Here is a 19831-nt window from a genome sequence, read left to right on the forward strand (position 1 = left end):
TTGTGTATTTGTATATTTGTGTTCTTTTCATATCTATGTTATTTTTGTATTTATGTTTTTTGTGTATTTATGTTATTTCATATTTCTATATTATATATATGTCATACGTGTCTTTATGTCATTTACAAATTTTCTGTATATGATATTTATCTATTTTATTTTCGTATTTATGTATTTTTTGCTTTTGTATTTTTTGTATATTCAACAGTTTAACCCAGGTTCAAATCTCACTAAAAACATTGAAAAAAAAATTTCCACTCTATTTTTGGTCCAGTTTTCTCTTAAAAAAGAACCCGATACCAAACCTTCGGTAAACCCGGTATTCCCGAACCGACGGTATCCGTTCAGTTTGGTTTACCGAATTTCGGTAAAAATGGCAAACCCTAGTTCTGTGCCATGTTGTCATCGACTGACCTAGACTGACCTGTGGGATAGTGGGCCGCTGCGGACAAGAAAAGCCCAATAATAGGAAAAGCCCAATTTTAATCCCAGAGAGCACAGCAGATGGTGGGCTTCTGCCCTTGAAACATCTTGATAAGTTCTCCCGTTTCAGTTCTCCAGAGTCTGGCAGTTGAATCCGAGGACACTGGATGCTAAATAAGTTAGCACATAAAATAAAATAAAAATGCATAAAAAATATATACCGGTAGTAATAGTTGACCCATCCGAGGAAAATGCACAGTCCCATACCCACCGTTGATGGCCTGAACATACAAGCATAGAGATTAGAGAGGAGATATATTTGTTTTATATTAAATATAAAATTATTTTGTTTTATATTAAATATAAAATTATTAACTTAACATGCTTACCCACTAAAGTTCTCTCTAGTGAAAAATCATCCACGTTCCATAATTTGACGGTGGAATCAGCGGATGCAGTTGCCAGATATCTGAAAGGATTCCAGCCAATGAACAATCATTAATGCATCAAATTTAAACAAAACTTGTATTCTCCAAGATGAAATTCGCACCTTTGAGGATCACATAGCTCAGGGGAGAGAAGACACTTTAGGATGTATCCGTCATGCGCCTGCAGCTTGTGAAGCGGTTCAAAGGAGCTCATCATCTGCAGGGTATTTATTCTCGACGTTACTAGAAAAATTATTAGGGATGAAATAAAAGAATAATCATGGAATGACTTAAGACCTGATTTCCTTTTATGAGCCTCCAGACATAACAAATTCCGCTATTATTTGCGGCGACAATTAAACTTCCGTCCCACATAACTGACAAAGATCTAATCGCCGTGTCAACCTCAGGAACCTGCACAGCATTAGAGAGTTGATTTTTGTTAACATGTTAATGAAAATACTGACCAGTTCGCAGCTGCAGCAGTTGGCAGTCAGATCCCAGACGCGTATATTTCCATTTTGATCGCCTGAGATTATTTCCTTCTGGAATTTAAGATAATCAATATATTTTTTTGACAGATAAATTTAATTTGGGCAGTAGACGGAGTTTAAAATTGACCTCGTTCGGATGCAAAACAGCGGTGTTAACCGCTGCACGGCTTTCGTATTCCTTCTGGCAGCCAGGAATTCTGGGTACAACAATAATAAATATTTATTCTTAGAATTAAGTTTCAAAAGCTTACATATAGTACAAGATCATCGTCAAATGTAATCTCCCGTACCTCAGATCCCAGATTTTGACAGTGCCATCTTCAGAACCCGAAAACATCCAGTTTCCTCGGGATTCAAACCCAACAGCCATGACATTATCAGTGTGGGACTCGAAGCTGATCAACTAGTATAGTAAAAAAAGATGAACCGTAAGATTTTAGATATTTTTTACATTTTCGACATTACCTACAGTTAACTAATGAAAATATTTAAACACTTAAGAAAATACCGGGTCCGCCCTGCTCGAGTTTACATCAAAGAGGCGAATATGGGGATTTCCAGCAACAGCGAGGTACTGTCTATCCGGGCTAATTTCGAGTCTGTTAATGTTCTGCAAAAGAAAATGTTCAGCCGCAATTGAATACCAACATATTCCAGAGGAAATTCTCTAATTTTGGAAATGAAAATTACATAATGCCGTGTGAAATAGAAGTAAAATTCGATTAACTCACCGATTCCAGGTGCTGAAAGGAGCGATAGCAGCGACCGCTGCTGACCTCCCAAAATCTTATGACATGATCGTAAGCCGCAGTCACAAGAACTGCCGAAGGTTGGGTCATGTCGAAGATCATTCCTGCCGACCAAACTTTGAACAAATAATGAATCACAATCCTAAAGAGATTCAGCACCAACAGCAAAAACAACAAGAATCGCAGGAATTAAAACCTCGGTAATCAGCAACAGGCGAGCTCGAGGGTCGCAACGCATCGTGGAGTTCGTACCGGCGCTTATAAAAACTGTCTTGTCTGGGTTGACAGACGTCTACGAAGAAGACGAAAAGCAAGGCGAAAATTACGAACACTTAAGCATCAACGAATAAAGAGTGACGCCAAAGCTCTTCAAATCATCCCAAAAAGATCGTAATCCGGTGACCAATGGCCTCCTGACAGTCGGACGAAGAGTTAAAGCAGGCAATACCAGGGGCGGCCTTCCTTCCCCTACAGCAATAAACGAATTCATTTCATCCACAGTTAAGAACAATCTCGTCTTATGACTCAAAATCTCTCAATCATCCACCGGTGAGCACAGTCTACATCTCAGGACTCAAATCTCTCAATCATCCACCGGTAAGCACAGTCTATATCTCAGGAATCAAATCTCTTTTTTCTTCAAAAAAAAAAAGGAATCAAATCTCTCAATCATTCACAGGTAAGCGCAGTCCACATCTCACGACTCAAATCTCTCAATCATCCACAGGTGGGCACAGTCTACGTCTCACGAATCAAAATCTTTGATTTTTTCTTAATAAAAAGCTCGGTTACGAGCCCCTGATGTAGGGTTGTACTCGCCCGAGCCCTTTCGCCATTTTTTCTTTAGAAAAAGACCTCGATAACCCATCAAAGCAGAGAAACTCTTTACCCTAAGAATCATTCAATCTTTAGAAATCAAAATCCTCGCTGTAATTAAGACTTACCTGACCTCTACTGTAAGAACTTGCCTTTAAGGATTTTAGAAACATAGGCATTTTGCGTTCTTCTTACCAGGGCTTTACTTGACTTTTAAAATAAGGAAACATGCCAACGACCACACCCGCAGAAAAGTACAACAATTTCAACCTCAATCATACACCGGTAAGCACAGTCCACATCTCAGTATTCAAATCTCTGAATCATCCACTGGCAAGAACAGTCTACATCTCACGTCTCAAATCTCTCAATCGTCCACAGGTAAGCACAGTCTACATCTCACGATTCAAAATCTCTAAATCATCCACAGGTAAGCACAGTCTACGTCTCAGGATTCAAATCTCTGAATCATCCACTGGTAAGCACAGTCTACATCTCACGTCTCAAATCTCGCAATCATCCACAGGTAAGCACAGTCTACGTCTCACGACTCAAAATCTCTCAATCATACACCGGTAAGCACAGTCTATATCTCATGATTAAAATCTCTAAATCATCCACCGGTAAGCACAGTCTACATCTCACATTTCAAATCTCTCAATCATCCACAGGTAAGCACAGTCTACGTCTCAACACTCAGAATCTCTCAATCATACACCGGTAAGCAGAGTCTACATCTCACATTTCAAATCTCTAAATCATCCAAAGGTAAGCACAGTCTACGTCTCACCACTCAGAATCTCTCAATCATACACCGGTAAGCACAGTTTACATCTCAGGAATCAAATCTCTCGATCTCGCACCGCATCAAACAACAATCCAAAAAATTCAACAACAAAAAACCTGCATCGGCGACGAACTCATTCCCCGCCTGCATCGAATCTCGCCGGAAACCGAACGCCGAGATCGCGGGAGAGAAGCCCGCCATTCAAATTCCCCTCCCATTTTCAGCAAACCCCCGAAAATAGATCTCAGCGAGCAACAGAGAGAGAACCCCACGTCTCACCCTGTCAGAATTCAGTTATCGCACGTGCGAAATAACATTTACAATATAAAAAATATATTTTCCGGGGTATATTTAGTGTTTTTCCGTATTTTTCATGTATCCGTTGGCGCCGTCAACGGTCAAACTCGGGGGCCTATATAAAGGGGGCAAGTGGCTTCAGGTGGCATTTGCCGATTTCGCGATTTGGAGTTCAGCTATGGCGGTGGCGGTGGCGGTGGCTTTGCTCGTCGTCTTCCTTCTTCTGCAATTGCCCGGCGAGAGCTTCGCGATCGGCGTGAACTACGGCGCCATCGCCGATAACCTCCCTCCTCCTTCGCAGGTGGCTTCGTTTCTCAGAGATCGCACCGCCATCGATGGCGTGAAGCTCTTCGACGCCAATCCAGAGTTCATCCGCGCCTTCGCCGGGACCGGCATTGCCGTCGTCGTCACCGTCCCCTCCGGCGACATCCCCGCCCTCGCAAAACCCCTCGCCGCCCGAGACTGGATCGCCGCTCACATTTCCCCCTTCTACCCGGCCACCAACATCTCCCTGATCGCCGTCGGCAACGAGGTCGTCGCCACCTCCGACAAGAACCTGATCGCGCATCTCGTCCCGGCGATGCGATCCCTCCACGGAGCCCTAGCTCGAGCCGGGATGAGCAAGATCAAGGTCACCACCCCGCACTCTTTGGGGATTCTGGCCGCGTCCGAGCCGCCGTCGACGGGGCGATTCCGCCGCGGCTACGACCGCGCGATCTTCGCCCCGATGCTGCAGTTCCACCGCGAGACGAAGACGCCGTTCATGGTGAATCCGTACCCGTACTTTGGGTACACGGCGAGGACGCTCGACTACGCGCTGTTCAAGCCGAACGCGGGGATCTACGACGCGGCGACGGGGATCAATTACACGAACATGTTCTCGGCGCAGATGGACGCGGTTTTCTCGGCGATGAAGAGGCTCGGCTACGGGGACGTGGAGATCGCGGTGGGGGAGACGGGGTGGCCGTCGGGCGGCGGCGCCGCGCGCCAGCCGGGGGTCTCGGTGGAGAGCGCCGCCGCGTACAACGGCAACGTTATCCGGCTCGTCAGTTCTGGGAAGGGGACGCCATTGATGCCGGGGAGGAGGTTCCAGACCTTCATCTTCTCGCTGTTCAACGAGAACCAGAAGCCGGGGCCGCCGGCGGAGCGCTTCTTCGGGCTCTTCGCGGTGGACTTGTCTCCTGTGTACGACGTCGGCCTCTTGAAGACGACGGTAAATTGCTCTGTTTTTGGCTTTTCCATGGCTTGGGTTCGATGGAATTGAGCTCAAATGGGGGTTTTTTGTGCAGGTGGGAGGGAGGAGGAGGTGGTGTGTGGCGAAGGAGGGAGCGGGGGCGGCGGCTTTGCAGGGGAATATCGATTATGTGTGTAGTGGGGGGGTGGATTGTCGGCCGATACAGCCGGGAGGAGCGTGCTTTGAGCCCAATTCGGTGCGGTCGCACGCGGCGTTCGTCATGAATGCGTATTTCCAGGCGGCTGGCCGCCACGACTTTAACTGCGACTTTGGCAAGACCGGCTTGATCACCCTCTCTGACCCAAGTACGTCTATCTCGCTCTCTCTCTCTCTCTGTGAACCCAATTACGTCTCTCTCTCTCTCTGAACCCAAGTCCGTCTCTCTCTCTCTCTGAACCCAAGTACGTCTATCTCTCTCTGAACCCAAGTACGTCTATCTCTCTCTCTGATTCCAAATATCCATTCTTTATCAGTCTCTCTCAGACCGCAATATGTAGGTCCTCTCTCTCTCTCTCTCTCTCTCTGTACCTAAGTATCCAATATTTATCGGTCTCTATCAGACCTAACGTGTATGCTCTCTTTTTCTCTCTCTCTCTTTCTCTCTAAAGTCTGAACCTAATATCAGTCTGAACGTGTATCCAATCTTTATCAGTCTGTCAGACCCTAATATGTAGGCTCTCTTTATCCATCTCTATCTTTTTCTGTCTCAGACCCGAGTATGTAGTCTCTCTTTATCCATTTCTCTCTCACACCCAAGTATGCAGTCTCTCTTTATCCATCTCTCTCTCTCTGACCCAAGTATGCAGTCTCCCATAATCCGTCTCTCTCTCAGACCCATGTATGCAGTCACCTTTTATCCATCTCTCTCTCTCAGAGACCCACGTACGCAGTCTCTCTTTATCCATCCCTCTCTCAGACCCATGTATGTGGTCTCCCTTTATCCATCTCTCTCTCCAACCTCAAGTATGCACCCTATCCATCTCTCTCTGTCTTTCTCAGACCCCAACTATGCAGGCTCTCTTATCTCCCATTATTTCTCTCAGACCCAAGCATGCTATCTCTTACTTTTTACCTTACTTTTTCTCTCGTTATCTCTTACTTTTCCCTTAGACCCAATTATGCAGACCCTATCTCCCTCTCTTTATCTCTCTCTCAAAGCTATGGATGCGGATTCTCTCTCTCACTCTCCTCACATACAACGATGAATGTTTTCTCTCTCATATCCCAACACGCAAATCTCTCCTGTCGTTTTTTGCATGTTGTCCCCCCACTATCTCTCTCTTATTAATTACTTCTGACCGACGCGTGCGTTTGACTTCTCCCAGGCTATGGAGCATGCAAGTACCCGTCGTGGCCGTAGTTCTTCCCTCAGTCGACGCGTATTAAAATTTTGTTATTTTGTAGGCTTAATTTATCTCTTTATTGAACATGGGTGAACAAATATTTACATCAAAGTTCCCAATCCGCCTTAAGCCGACCTCCCTCTTGTATCGTTGCTGCCCGATTCGATGATAATTACTGAAACATTTGACAATATTTCTTGTTATTCAACTCACGATCTCATTCGAAGATGTGGTTTATGGTCGTGAACCGAAGAACAGCAGAGCTGCGATCGAACCCATGAGTCGCCACCTGCCGAAGATCAGGTAGAAAGTCAACGAAGATCATGGCATGGAGAGAGAGAGATGAGATACATGTATAGAGAGAGAGAGAGAGATGGGCGCACCAAGTACGAGAGAGCAGAGAAGCGCTCGTCGCTAAGGTATAGCGGCCTTCCTCTGTGCATGCCATGATCCTGCGAAACAAGAGAGATAGATAACTTGAGCAGTATGCCAGAGGGAGAGAGGAATAAAGAGATGAGATATATCCAGAAGAGAGATAAATAACATGAGCAGTATACCAGAGGAAGAGAGATATATATATCCACAAGATAGATAAATAACATGAGCAGTATGCCAGAAGGAGAGAGAGGAATAGAGAGAAGAGATGTATCCACAAGAGAGATAGATAACATGAGCAGCATGCCAGAGAGAGAGAGAGAGGAAGAGAAAGAGATGAGATATATCCACGAGTCAAGAGATATGGATAGCATGAGCAGTATGCTATAGAGAGAAAGACAGAGAGAGGAAGAGAGAGAGAGATGATATATATCTGGTTGGAAATTAGACTCTTACCTCCTCACCAAAGGCATCAAGATAGAGAGAAGGCCAAGACGCCAGCCTAGAAGATCTTTGCAGTATGATAGTGGTTTTCTGGAAAGAATGGAAATAATGGAAAGAATGAAGTTCACATATACAAAATATATTTAGAGGCATAAAGATGGATGAATCCAACAACACTAACCAAGATCAGTAGGAAAACACCTATTCCAGCACCACAGCCAGCCGCATGATTCTGCCATTTACTGGCCCTGATAAAAAAAAGAAAATTATATCACGTCACCAAAAAAATAATATTTTTAGAAAATTTTACTAAAGTTGTGTGCACACCGGCAGCATTGTTTTGCCCCTGCCGAGCAAAGTCGGCCGCATAGTAAACACAGAGCAGGACTCTCCAGAACAGCATCGCACTCCCGGCATCGTTGTTTGACGTATCTGGATAGGAAATTTTCGAATATATGTAAAACGTCATGCGTATAGTCCTGTATTGGGCCACTTATCCCATTACTCGATCGGGTCATCTATCCGTATCGGGTAAGCCCAATAACGGGTAAGTAACTTAAACTAGCCGTTAATTGGTCGTTGTAAAAGCCGCTATTTAAATGTAATCTTTCGCGAATGATGGATGAATGAATGTGTTTTTTCTGCTTTCCTTCTACTCTCGCTTCATTCTCTGTCTCTCTGTGAGGAAATAATAAGTTAAAAACCTCCAGGAATGAAATTATATTTTGAAAGGGTTTTACTTGGACAAACCTCTGCAAGAGATCTTCGTAAAGCCGGGGAAGCTGCATCAATCTGAATGGTACTGCTGGACTAGAGTAGAGCACGTACTCGACGTCTTTGGCACCGACATCCGAGAAATGGCTCAGCCATTGACGGCCCAGTGACTGGATGACTGGGTCTTGGAGAAGCACTTCTAATGGAGGGATCTGGAAGCTGCTCTCCAGCTCAGCAATTTCTTCAAGCTCAGCGGAGATGGCGTACCGAGCGTCCACATCATCTGCCAGCAGAGTAGACTTGTTGTAGCAGGGCGCAGTTGGCGCTGAAAAAGTCAACATCTTTTCCAGCAATGCACACCGCCGGAGATAGGGGAAAGTCAGACGACGGACCATCTCTTTGTGGTCCAAAGATACATCAAAGTATCTAGAAACGAAGAATCTTCTTGTCAGCTCAGATCCTCCCACACTCAGACACGAGTCTCCTGGGATGGTAAAATCTTCTTGTTTGTTGTGGCATGTTATAATTGCCTGCACTTAGAGAGAACAACACGATTAAGGAAAATAAACCCCTTTAATTAGCAGTGGGTTAGGATTTAAAGCACCTGGATCACACAAATAGCGTAGAAGAGGTGGACTAAGGCAGTGAAACAATCAGAGGAGAAGGCAAACGGCTGCGGGAGACAGAACAGAGCCCATAACAAGGAAGAGAAGGGGTCATGAGCAAGGATCGGATCAGCTGACTGCTTCAGGAACTTGATCTCATGTAAAGCTTCTTCCCCCTGCTGTATTGCAGAAGGAAAACCTGGTCAACCGAGTCAGTAAACTTGTTAGTTCCATTACAATAAAGAAGATGATGATAATGACGAGACGAGAATGAGCTGTCATCGACCCCATCATTCGTCCATGACAGGAATGCAGGGCTGATTTTGTCTCATCATTGCCTCTCGTCACCCTCCCTATGTTAACCTCACTCAGATGGCAATGATGAAATAGTCATCATTCCTCAGGCTGAGGATGACGATGCTACGGCATCAGGAATTTGAAAGTACAAGTATTTTAGGGTACATTGCCAACTACGAGGAGTGATGGAACCTTGCAGGAGCTTAAGTCCACAGTGAACATGTTAGTTCTATTACTATCAAGAAGATGATAACAATGACGAGATGAAAACGAGCCATCGTTGTCCCCATCATTTGTCATCGCCAATCGTCATTCTACCCCTGTTAAACTCGTGCAGATGAGGACAGTGATGATATCATCATCATAACTCAAGCAGTGGACGATGATGATTACAGTAACCCCAAACCAGAAAATTACAAATATCTTACCTTGCCGACTATGAGGAAGGATGGAAGCTCTCAGACGTTCAAGTCCACAAAATCTGACTAATGCCTGACGCCGATTCAAGCTCCTGGAAGCTTGAGCAACTTGAAGGAGCAAGGAAAGTATGAACCCATTTGAAGATTGAAGTTCACCATACAAAGCTTGAAGACCAGATAATGAGTCGTCAGGCTTTTCAGCAGTTCTCCCTCGTGAGGCGATTTCGGTGGCTATCAGGGAGTATCTGAGGGTATCCCATAGAATTAAAGAGGAGCTTAGATGATCACCGGAAGCTGCTAGAAGGCGGTCATGCCCATTTGGGTAATACATTCCTCTTAATTTCCGAACTAGAGGATCAACGGTAATCTCGGATGTTTTATCCAAACCCCCTTGCGAGATGGGACCCATCACTCTGGTCACCATTTTGACTGCACTACTAAGAAGAGAAATGGCCCGTAGAAGTCGAGGGGTCGCAGTGTCTGCTTTGGACGAAGCAAACAGAAGATAGTTGTGCTGAGGTAATGGTAGAATGGAGTTGGCCAACCTTCGGCATACTGGACAGAGAAGCTCGCCCTGATGAATAATCATGCATTCAAAATTAGCTGAGAGAAGGAACCATTTAAATGAATTGTGGAAGCATCTCACTTGGCAGAACCCTTGATATAAGAAAGACATTTTTTTATGAGCCACACATCTATTTTTGTACTATGTCCTTCCGGAATTAATTTGGAAAACTAACAGAATATGTAGATAACGATTTGTAATGGAGCCAATTCATTTGGAGATTCATGTTGTCCTATGGATAAAGAGAATTCTAATGAATCGTAAGAAAGAGCTTTCTTCCAAGTTTAATTTTACATTGGAAAGTCAATTAAATTCATCTGAATCCTTATGTAACACGGTCAATACATCTGAAAATTAATGTGATCCAATGGATAAAGAAGATCAAGATATTTTTTGAAGAAAAATAAGGTAGATCACACAAAATCGGAGACCCTCCCGATAAAGAAGATCCAGATGAAGTTCAGGTTTGATTTTATATTACAAAGTTAACTCATTTCATTTTAATCTTAATGTTATGAATTCAATTTATCTGAAAGTGCACATTATCCAATGGAGAAATAAGGTTCAGATAAGTTATGAGCTTGACTTATATTACAAAGTCAATTGAATTCATCTGTGTCTGAAAGTTACGAATAAAGTGAAGATCCAGTTTTATCTAAAGAAGTAAACTCAGCCGAAAGTTCATGTTATCAAATGGATAAATAAGATTCAGATGAGGAAGGAGCTTAACTTTGGATTACAAAGTCAATTAAATTCATCTGAATCTGAATGTTGCGAATTGTTATAAATTCAACGAAGCTCCGGTTTCACCTAAAGATGCCACTTCTTCGGAAAATTCATGTAATCCAATTGAGAAATAAGTCACGTTCTACCGTAGACTAAAAAGTCCATTAAATCTATCTGAACCTGAATGTTACTAAATCAATGAAGATTTAGATTCATAACGTTCAAAATAAATCTTACCATTTCAGGGACTACTATGTTCACCCCTTCAAACATGTGCCTCCGGTCATTCCTGCAATGGAAGAAAGTATTTTTTACCTTTTACTAAGTAATATAATTAGCAACACAAACAATCCTTCGAAACGTGTTACCTTCGTCTCAAGGAGGATAAATAAAGGTCATGGCATTCCCGATGTACAGCATGCCCACAGGAAGAGATGTGAACGCCATCGCAATCAACTGGGCCAAACCTTTGAAATTTTATCCCTTTAGATTGTGAGCTCGACAAAGGAAATTCAGATTCATCACTGTTTCTTAGGAAATCTATGTCTCTTTCCATGTCCTGAGAATCCATCAGAGCCGACAAATACATTTGCTCTTCTAATTTCAGAATTGAATCAGCATCACTGGAAGCATCAGGTAGTAAATTTTCAGTTGCTTGAAGATCATCCATAAATTCATGAGCTGTTCCTCGGATCAACTGAAGTAGACGAGCGGGAGTATCCTGGGCATGCTCTCTAGAATCCACCGTTAAACCTGTTCTAGGCTTTCCTCGTTCAACATGCCCCTCTCCATTGTTTATTCCATCACTTCCATCCCACGATGGAGGCCTTCTATCCACAAAGCTTGCAAGCCGAGATTTCTGAGTCAAATGCAAAGAGATGTTTAAAAAAACCGATCAAACTTTGGTGAGCGAAGATAATAAAGTGGAAAAAATCGCTTACCTGGAGATGCACAAGAAAACATAAAGGGCTTTTGGAATCTGTCCCCCTGCAGAGGGAACAGATTGGCGTGGACTCTTCATGTGCAAGATCCTCGGTGGATGCTTGTCGTTCAGATTCATTTTCTGATGGCTTCAGGCTAGCGATAAATTTGGACTGCTGGGCCTTCATTTTCTCCTGCACGCATAGTTTATCAAAATAAGTGATGATCAACCAAATACTCAGATGAATATTTCGGGTAAAAACACTGAAACAACGAGAATTAAAAGGATGATTACTTCTGGATAGTCTACACCGTCAAGGGCGGTGTTGACCAGTTTTCATCATCCCCATCATTTGTCCTCCCAAGGATGAGGATGAGGATGATGACATCATAATTGCCTCTCATCCACAGGTAGGATGATGCTGAACATATCTCCCTCTATTAACCTCACTCAAATGAAGAAAGATGATGACAGTCAACATCACCATTTTCATTTGTCTGCGACCAGGATGACAGTGATGAAATTATCATTGTTACTCAAGCTTCAGGCCATGACGGAGACAATGACAGGTTTTGGATGACGATGACGATTATTCACGATGAATAGAGAGTCAAAGAAAATGAAAAGGCAAAAGAATATAAACAAAGTTGATGCTGCTGACTGACCAAGATAGCCGCTTGACGTTCTCGAGCTTTGGCTTTACGGTCGATAACAGAGGCTGATCTTTGAAATGTATTTTTTGAATCTTTTTCTCGCCTATCACAGACTACTTCTGGCACCAACCGTTGAAGCTCGTCCATGCAACCAGAATCAAGCTGCGCCAACTTCTTTAGTAAGCTTTCAATCAAGGAAGATATGCCACACGCCTTTGAATCTCCAGGATTTTGATTGCTCTCATCCTTTTGTTTCCACATCAGTGACACAAGCAGTGAAATCAAACTTTGATTCTCCGCTTTAATTTTCTCATTGGCATAACTTAGAATAGGCAACAGATCAGAAGATTTAACTTCAGGGCTTGTCGCAAAGTGGCATTTCTCACAGACATCTAGAGCCAGAGAGAGGAGGTGCAAAGACCTAAGAAGTACTACATCTGGAGGACGGCGCGAGGACTGGTTTGTAAAGACTGCATGAAATAGCACTGCTCGTATAATAACAAGGACTGCTTTTGAAGTGGCAATTTTCGAGAGTGGAAAAAGTGGGTTAAAAATAGGGGTCCATCTTGGTAACTGGCTGTATAGGGCAGATGACTTGCAGAATCTGAAGAATCTTTCCTCGGCTAGTTGTAGATCTCTCGGCCGCCATCGAGGGTCATAAAGGTCTAGTTCTTTCCAGTAGGCACTCTTAAGGGAATATCTCCCCTAGAAGAAAAAAAGAAAGATATGTGTGAGAGAGGATGTAATATGGTGGTTTAAGAGAGGTTTAAGAAGGTAACCTGCTCCAGCCCGGATGGGGTTGAATAGCTAGCAACTGTGTCAATAACCTCCTGCATGACAGGATCTTCAGACAGATCCCGAGGCAGAGCTTCTACTATTTGACTTCGAGTTGCATCACCTGTAGCTAGCTTGCGAACAATCTCATGGCGAAGATTGTCAGCTGTTGAAAGGCCACAAAATCGGCGCTGTGTTATTATCTGAATGAGAAGGGCAAACATTTCCTGCAAAAGAACAGGCTCGTACCTGAAAATTTATAAGATATCATACATAAGTGTTCAATAGGGTTCCTGATGATACAGGACATAACGATTAGAAGTAATAAAAATAAGATTAAGAGGATCAAATGCCTACTCATTGTCCTCTGCACTATCTAGACAAATGTAATCTAACAGATCGAATCTTTCCATAATCCTCTTCACAAACATTTCAGGAGGAGCCAATGCAGCGCAGCATTGCAACAAGAACAAGTCGGCTTCAACACCTATATCAAACCTGAAAAGATGGAACCCTAAATAATCCAAAAAAATATCATCTCATCTCATGGAAATGAAACATAAGTGAGTGGTAGTTGACTTACAAATGGACCTCGTGATAAAACTCTGACAGCAGCACGCCCACATCAATATTCCTACGCCACATGCCGGCACGTACTTGAGCGCAGAACACCCTCAAACGTAAGGGATGCTCCATAACAAATGATGAAAAGCCAATTGGATGGAAGGTTCCCAAAAACTGCATGAAGTAGTCATCCGAATTCCCAATGCCAGAAGATTCATTGCCATAGCATCTTTTCATGCCCTCGTGCAATAAGAAACCAAGAAACCGATGTAATGGAATGTGAAAGGATATTTCCTGTAGACTAACGTCAAAAAGTATTTCTGGCCATTCAGTGATACTTAGCACAGACAATGCCTCAAGACCTGAATCTGCAGAGCCCGCGAACTGGTTATCGAACCTGGAATGCTGCATCTTTGGTCCTCGAGAAGAGATCAGAAGGGATTGGCTTTGACGAGCTCTTGCGCTGCTCATTTGCTTCCTTGTCCGAAAGAATTTAAATCTCAACTTGGAAATACTGCTGTTGGAACTAGCGCTGAAATCTAGCCAGTTATGTTTACACGCATCAGATACTAAAAAAGCATCAAGGGATTTCATGCACTTCAAGATTAGATCCTTCACACAGGGAAAAATAACGGATGACACGTCAGTCTTGCTTCTCAAGTCGACAACAGTGCGCTCCCTTGATACCCTACCAATCTTTGCACGTCTCTGACTCTCGGAGTCATCTTCAATTTGAATATCCGAAGCTGAAGAAGACGATGAACTATTCTGACTTTCTCCATCTTTATCCACAGAGAACGCGCCACCAACCAAGTGTTTTTGGATGTTCCAAAGAGAAAGGCCCAAGATAAACGGGGTTTGCAAAGCTTCATGGTGATTTCCATCGGCATGAAGAATACCTGTGATCCTTTTATGGGGGTCGACACCCTGTAGCATCCCTAAGATTCTAAACCAGTAGTCAATGATATCAGGACGCTCACAGACCACGTATTTAATAACTTCATCATGACTCATCACATATCGTATTTCTCCTACTACATGAACTGTCGATTTAAATATATTTGCCAACTTATGAGCCTGCAACATCGAACCCAGAAAAAGATTGGTTAAAACTGAACTTAGAAAGTAAAAAATCACAAAAAGTATGATTCATCTTCATGTCATGAAGTCAATAAATCTGAAACTTCATGACACGAAGTTAATGAAGGAGCAACTTTAAGACAAGAGTAAGGATTCAGCTAAATGTTATCCAATATACAATGTACGAAATATGAATGTAAGAGTAATCAACCTCAATAAAACCTTCTTCGTCAGCACAAGATTGGATAATGTTCCACAGACATTCAAATAGAACGCGCAAGAGATTTTCCTCTAAGACAAGTTTAAGAGTCAGCGAAGGAACCGTGAAGATCTGGACTGAGAAAGACGATAGCAGGTCATCAAGCGTAGAACTTTGATTCTCCCTCATAGCCTTGTTTATAGGAACAGGGTAGTAGCGGATGAAGGCTTTAGCAAACTCTAGCTTGAAGATTGGCTCTCCGATTAGTTTCAGCAGAAGCTCGTGAAGTTCCTCCACAATCATCCCGGTCAAAAACAACTCCGCACTAACAAGCAGTTCCAACAACCCATCCACACCTAAAATCCTCGCAGAGACAAAATTAAGCAGGCTCTCACAGCAATCACAAAACTTAAGCAGCATCTTAACTATCATAGAAGATAACTCATTTGTATAATTCTCCATTTTTGTCTCATTGTCAGCACCATTGTTACTCGTAAGCTGTAGTTTCTCCTTCCAACAGAAAAGTAAGGCATCGAGAACAGGGCCTGCATAATCAGAAATTTCTTCTGGAAGAATCTGGATGTGATCTGCACCCTTGTGATTTGAACAGAATCCATCAGGCTTCCAAGCTGTGACATCCCCACAATCACAACACCCACCGCCCGTGTAAATGATTGAGTAGTCATGACCTTCGTGGTTTCCATTCTGGAAGCAGGGGACACAAATTGCGCAAGTTGGGTCATGTTCACAGGTTCGGCAGCGGTAAGCCAAGTCCCCACGGCCCCATACAGCGCCGCAAACCCGGCGTTGACCTGCCGACTTTTGCGATAACTCAGCCAAGAAAGATGTTGGCTCAACTCCAAACATCAACCACTGCAACCAATGTGAACTCTCGTCGAACAGATGGCACAAGGAATGCCGACTATCAAAGATATCTGGGACAGACGGAAGAATGGCCGACACATTATCTTGGAGGAGCTTTGAGTTTGTATTAACCATGTATCTTATATCCTGTCGCAATCTACAGAGATGACCCGGTAGGTTACCAGGCTGAGATCGCCTCTGCAATTGTCAATAAAATTGTCAATGTTGTACCAACGATGTCATAGAAAGAAAAAAGGGTCGCCCACAAACATCTAAATCATTGATCACGATTGCTGTATAGCGATCAATGGCAGGATTATCAGCCCATACAAAATAAACTGCGACTAAGATGCACATGTCAGTCAGTAAGTGATAGGCCGATCCTTAAAAAATGGAAAATACGACGATGAGTGCAGAACATAATTGCAAACACATAACAAGAATATTTTTAACATCCTCTGACCGAATACTTTTAACAGTAGCGTCCATCTGCTATTGCCAATATCTCTACATCGATTTCAAGGATAAAAAAAATAGCGCAAATAAAAACAAAATATGATCCCAGAAAACATCTAAACATGGATTCTAAAAATTATCCTGAATGTAGCAAGCGGTCAGGGCAACGTCCAGGAGGAGATATTTCGGAGGAAGATGCAAGAGAAATTCCCCATTCGGAGATTTCTAAATCGCCCTAAAGCAACTTGATAAGCAAGCGCATCAAACCGAAATCCACCATGGACCTGTCTCCCCAAACTATCCAAAACCGCAAAAGACGAGCATCTCTGTGGATAATTCATCTCATTTTTTTAATCTTGACTTGACTGATTCGCTCTCCATGGAAGAGCACGATCGACGGCCTCACCATCTCATCGGAATCCATGCTATCGAATACCGCCCAGCACTCCAAAGCTCGAATCTGGATAGCGAAAATGACTACTGACGACTCTGCCACAGATTTCCTGCAGGATCCACGAGTAAATTCATCCGCCGCCAAGAACAAATCCCCAATCTAATTCACACCAAAAATCCTAACCTTGTTCCGGCTGCTCCATCATATCATATCAATTCGTTCGATCTTCGCTATTGTCGCCTCCCTCCCTCTCCGCTCTCGCCGCCCTTCCTGAATCAATGTCTTTCACTCTTCATATACGGGAGAGGGTAAGACCCGTTAACCCGACCCGACATCTCCACTATTTCAGTTTAAATTAAACCTTTCTTATTTCGAATTAAATAAAATGTAGTTTTTCTTTCCCGCGTTTTTCTTACCCGTTACGTCCCGTCCCGTCCCGTCATCAAACTCCGCTCGATTATCCTGGTGACAGTTGACGGAAGGCCGGTCATTCCGGTCCGTCCCGTCCCGTCCCTTCCATCCCAGAACCTTACAATGATGTTTGTCAAGAATGAACAGCCAGAAAGAGCTGTTTGTGTTTGAGAATGAACCACCATTTGCAAAAATTTATTGGAAAACCTTAAAAATTAGTCGGAAGCCTCATATTTTTTGTGATCGGCTCGATCTCACCTGGATATCCTAGGTTGATTCCTCATCCATTCATCTGAAAGCCACTTTTGCGACTTCGCTCTCTAGGCTTAAAATTTGTTCCTTGCATGGACTCAATTTTTGTGTTCGTGTTCGTTCGCACATTCACAAACAAACAAAAAAAAAAATCGAATAACTAGTCGACATTGGGAGTAGGGATCAGCAGTCGTCTCCATCAGTCATCTGTCAACAGTATCTGCCTATGATGACGACGATGACGACGGACAATACCATGTATGAAGTGATCCTCTTGATGGGTGACAACTAGGGAACGACAGCCGTCATCTGTCACGTCGCACGTCACGGTGACAGCAACGTGATGGATGACGTGATGGATGACGTGACGGTGACAATGACAAACTGGGTGTGACGGTGACACGACAGTGATGGGAGGCCTCGGACGAGTGACGTGACAGGACGGCCGTCACAGATGACGGCTGTGATGGATTTTTAAAATTGACCAAAAAAGCTTAAAAATCATTAGATTTAAGCTTTGCGACGGCAGAGATCTCGCCGCGTGGTGTCGCTAACTCGATTTCTTGACATTTTTAAGAAGAGTCCCTGCATTAATTTGTGCACCAAAAAGGACGTCGTCCAAAGATAATTGGAGATATGCCCTCCAATTCTCTCTCCTCCACGTGGTTGTTTTTTACGTCACACATGACGGTGATGCCGTCCGGTGACAGGGACATGACGGGGACGCCGCAAACCATGACAGTGACGCGAACGTGACAGATTTTTCTGAAATCCTCAGACATGTGACGGGACGATGACGTGATGAGACTTTCATCACGTCACCGTCCATCAAGGATCGTCATCCGTCCCATCACATCCGGGCGTCGCGTCCCCGTCGTGCCGTTCCCTAGTGACAACAAGTTTATAAAGTGTATTTTATTGGTCAATTTTGTTAGTGACATGGAAATTTGTATAAAATCATCTGGCAATCATGGAAATTTGGGGGAAAATCATCAAACAGCGAGCAACAGTCGTCGACGGCATCGACGTTGACGTGAACGGCGACAGATTTTAGATAATGTTGATGCCATCTGTCGACGTCATCGTCGTCACGATTATAAGTAATACAGGAGCAAACTTTATGTAGCAATACAGATACAAATACGATTTAAATGTATAAATTATAATAAAGACATAAATGTGTAAACACATTTACATACACACGTAAATAGGATTTATTTTTCCCCTTTTTACGTTACCGTTAGGAACGTTACAGAGGGACAGGAGTTTCTTTCTTTCTTTCTTTCTTCTTCTTCTTCTTCTTCTTCATCTTCGACAGTTCTTGGACGAGTTAGATGTTGCTGTATTGCTTGCCAAAGAGGGAATGGCGGCCCTCCGCGACCATCTCCCTGGTTCTCTTGTTCATGAGAGTGACGGCTGTACCGGAATACGCTCCCTTGTGCCCCAGCACGCGCGAGGTGATCTCCAGTTCGTCCTGATCAAGAACACAGAAAGGGGAAAAAAATGGTTTAATCTATTTTCTCGTTCGGATTGGGGGAATTGTTCCTCACATCGAGCCTCGCAGTCGACAGGTACGCGATCGAGATGTTGACGGAGACCTTGGTGTGATGACCTAGGGTCATAAGGGCGTACCCGCCGAGCTCATCGACCAGATTCGCGATGGCTCCGCGAGACAAGTTGCCCTCGGCATCCTGAACAAAATTGAAAAAACAAAGAAATTCTAGTTTGAATCACGAGCGAATTCGAGAAATCTCCCTCTACGGAGAGTCAATTCGCTCAAAATTGAGGAAGGGAAGACAGAGAGGATGGATCGGAGAAGAGATCACCGTGAAGAGCGGAGTCACGCGGAAGAAGCAGCGGATGAGGCCGGGTTCGGCGAGATCGACGCGAATATCTCGGGTGCAGACGGCCCCGTAGAAGCTGGGGGAGACGCCGGGCAGCTGAGGCTCGACGGCGAGGGCGGCGACCCGCTTCTCCGCCTCCTCCGTCCCCCTCAAGAAATCTCTTACTCTCTGCTCCATCTACCCTCGCCCTCCACCTCCCTGCAAATGGGAGTTTGGACCTCACATTACAAAGATGAACTCTTAATAATATAGTGCAAGGACGTTGACGGGACGGTACTGTCGTCCGTGGACGAAAAAATCATCAGACTAGGACTTCGGACGATTGACGGGACGAAGAATCTTCCGCCCGTCCCCGGACGGTAGGGATCGGCACGCGTCATCCATCAAGTCACGCGTCACCATGGCGGACGCGTGACGGATGACGTTACGGTGACGGTGATAATTTTAGGGGTTGTGACGGTGACGGTGACGGATGACAAAGTGGTCGTGACAGGGACGTGACGGTGACGAGGTGCCCAGGACGCGTGATGTGACGTAACGGTCGTCACGGATGACTTCGGTGACGGAATTTTTGAAAAGTTAAAACGGAGAGAAAAGACATGTAAAAATCATTATTTTTAATCTTTCCGACAGCTGAGATTTCGCCCTTGACGTGGCCATTTCGATTTCCTGGCATTTTGCACAGAAGTCCCTTTTTTTTTG

At 44.0% G+C, this 19831-nt stretch overlaps 4 protein-coding genes across 7 annotated transcripts; 1 reads left to right on the forward strand and 3 right to left on the reverse strand.

The window, feature by feature from the left end:
• Positions 1-239: 239 nt before the first annotated feature.
• On the reverse strand, positions 240-3986 carry LOC144700954 (target of rapamycin complex subunit LST8-like). Of its 3 annotated transcripts, none has more exons than XM_078572575.1 (12): positions 3814-3986; positions 2291-2562; positions 2077-2198; positions 1854-1955; positions 1636-1748; positions 1473-1542; positions 1319-1396; positions 1149-1265; positions 974-1068; positions 813-892; positions 645-704; positions 240-564 (listed from the first exon to the last, which is right to left on the reverse strand). In XM_078572575.1, exons 3-12 carry the CDS (start codon positions 2194-2196, stop codon positions 260-262), a joined length of 1140 nt encoding a protein of 379 aa, XP_078428701.1. In that variant the 5' UTR covers positions 2197-2198; positions 2291-2562; positions 3814-3986; the 3' UTR covers positions 240-259. The 3 variants fall into 3 exon arrangements, with proteins under 3 accessions (XP_078428701.1, XP_078428692.1, XP_078428709.1); XM_078572566.1 differs by having other exon boundaries at positions 2077-2210; XM_078572583.1 differs by having other exon boundaries at positions 240-586; positions 2077-2210.
• A 57-nt stretch (positions 3987-4043) lies between these two features.
• On the forward strand, positions 4044-6764 carry LOC144700947 (glucan endo-1,3-beta-glucosidase-like). Its single transcript, XM_078572554.1, has 3 exons — positions 4044-5207; positions 5284-5533; positions 6554-6764. The coding sequence occupies exons 1-3, from the start codon at positions 4071-4073 to the stop codon at positions 6586-6588; spliced, it is 1422 nt and encodes a 473-aa protein (XP_078428680.1). The 5' UTR covers positions 4044-4070; the 3' UTR covers positions 6589-6764.
• PRT6 (proteolysis 6) lies at positions 6617-16933 on the reverse strand. 2 transcript variants are annotated; one of them, XM_078572532.1, is made up of 18 exons: positions 16806-16932; positions 16635-16731; positions 14921-15970; positions 13649-14706; positions 13423-13563; positions 13071-13314; positions 12304-12996; positions 11658-11831; positions 11085-11575; positions 10954-11005; positions 9435-9999; positions 8709-8908; positions 8141-8634; positions 7718-7822; positions 7572-7638; positions 7403-7480; positions 6955-7023; positions 6617-6860 (listed from the first exon to the last, which is right to left on the reverse strand). In XM_078572532.1, exons 2-18 carry the CDS (start codon positions 16650-16652, stop codon positions 6789-6791), a joined length of 5571 nt encoding a protein of 1856 aa, XP_078428658.1. In that variant the 5' UTR covers positions 16653-16731; positions 16806-16932; the 3' UTR covers positions 6617-6788. The 2 variants fall into 2 exon arrangements, with proteins under 2 accessions (XP_078428658.1, XP_078428667.1); XM_078572541.1 differs by lacking the exons at positions 6617-6860; positions 6955-7023; positions 7403-7480; ... (1 more) ...; positions 7718-7822; positions 8141-8634 and having other exon boundaries at positions 8732-8888; positions 16806-16933.
• A 1493-nt stretch (positions 16934-18426) lies between these two features.
• Positions 18427-19344, reverse strand: LOC144700970 (Thioesterase superfamily protein). The gene is made up of 3 exons (XM_078572595.1): positions 19112-19344; positions 18836-18976; positions 18427-18759 (listed from the first exon to the last, which is right to left on the reverse strand). Exons 1-3 carry the CDS (start codon positions 19304-19306, stop codon positions 18616-18618), a joined length of 480 nt encoding a protein of 159 aa, XP_078428721.1. The 5' UTR covers positions 19307-19344; the 3' UTR covers positions 18427-18615.
• Positions 19345-19831: the final 487 nt, after the last annotated feature.

Source organism: Wolffia australiana, chromosome 1 (assembly GCF_029677425.1).
Source record: "Wolffia australiana isolate 7733 chromosome 1, ASM2967742v1".
NCBI classification, from domain to species: Eukaryota; Viridiplantae; Streptophyta; class Magnoliopsida; order Alismatales; family Araceae; genus Wolffia; species Wolffia australiana.

Bases quoted from the DNA above. Each gene is read 5' to 3' on its own strand.
- LOC144700954 (XM_078572575.1), bottom strand. From the start codon at position 2,196: ATGATCTTCGACATGACCCAACCTTCGGCAGTTCTTGTGACTGCGGCT. The intron at 1,956-2,076 runs GTGAGTTAATCG...TTTCTTTTGCAG, and splicing joins CCTTTCAGCACCTGGAATCG to AACATTAACAGACTCGAAAT. The intron at 565-644 runs GTATATATTTTT...TTCAACTGCCAG, and splicing joins TGGGTCAACTATTACTACCG to ACTCTGGAGAACTGAAACGG.
- LOC144700947 (XM_078572554.1), top strand. From the start codon at position 4,071: ATGTATCCGTTGGCGCCGTCAACGGTCAAACTCGGGGGCCTATATAAA. The intron at 5,208-5,283 runs GTAAATTGCTCT...TTTTTTGTGCAG, and splicing joins TCGGCCTCTTGAAGACGACG to GTGGGAGGGAGGAGGAGGTG. The intron at 5,534-6,553 runs GTACGTCTATCT...GACTTCTCCCAG, and splicing joins GATCACCCTCTCTGACCCAA to GCTATGGAGCATGCAAGTAC.
- PRT6 (XM_078572532.1), bottom strand. The intron at 11,576-11,657 runs GTAAGCGATTTT...CATTTGACTCAG, and splicing joins GTTTTCTTGTGCATCTCCAG to AAATCTCGGCTTGCAAGCTT. The intron at 10,000-10,953 runs GTAAGATTTATT...ATTATTCATCAG, and splicing joins ACATAGTAGTCCCTGAAATG to GGCGAGCTTCTCTGTCCAGT.
- LOC144700970 (XM_078572595.1), bottom strand. From the start codon at position 19,306: ATGGAGCAGAGAGTAAGAGATTTCTTGAGGGGGACGGAGGAGGCGGAG. The intron at 18,977-19,111 runs GTGATCTCTTCT...AATTTTGTTCAG, and splicing joins GCGTGACTCCGCTCTTCACG to GATGCCGAGGGCAACTTGTC. The intron at 18,760-18,835 runs GTGAGGAACAAT...GTTCTTGATCAG, and splicing joins TGTCGACTGCGAGGCTCGAT to GACGAACTGGAGATCACCTC.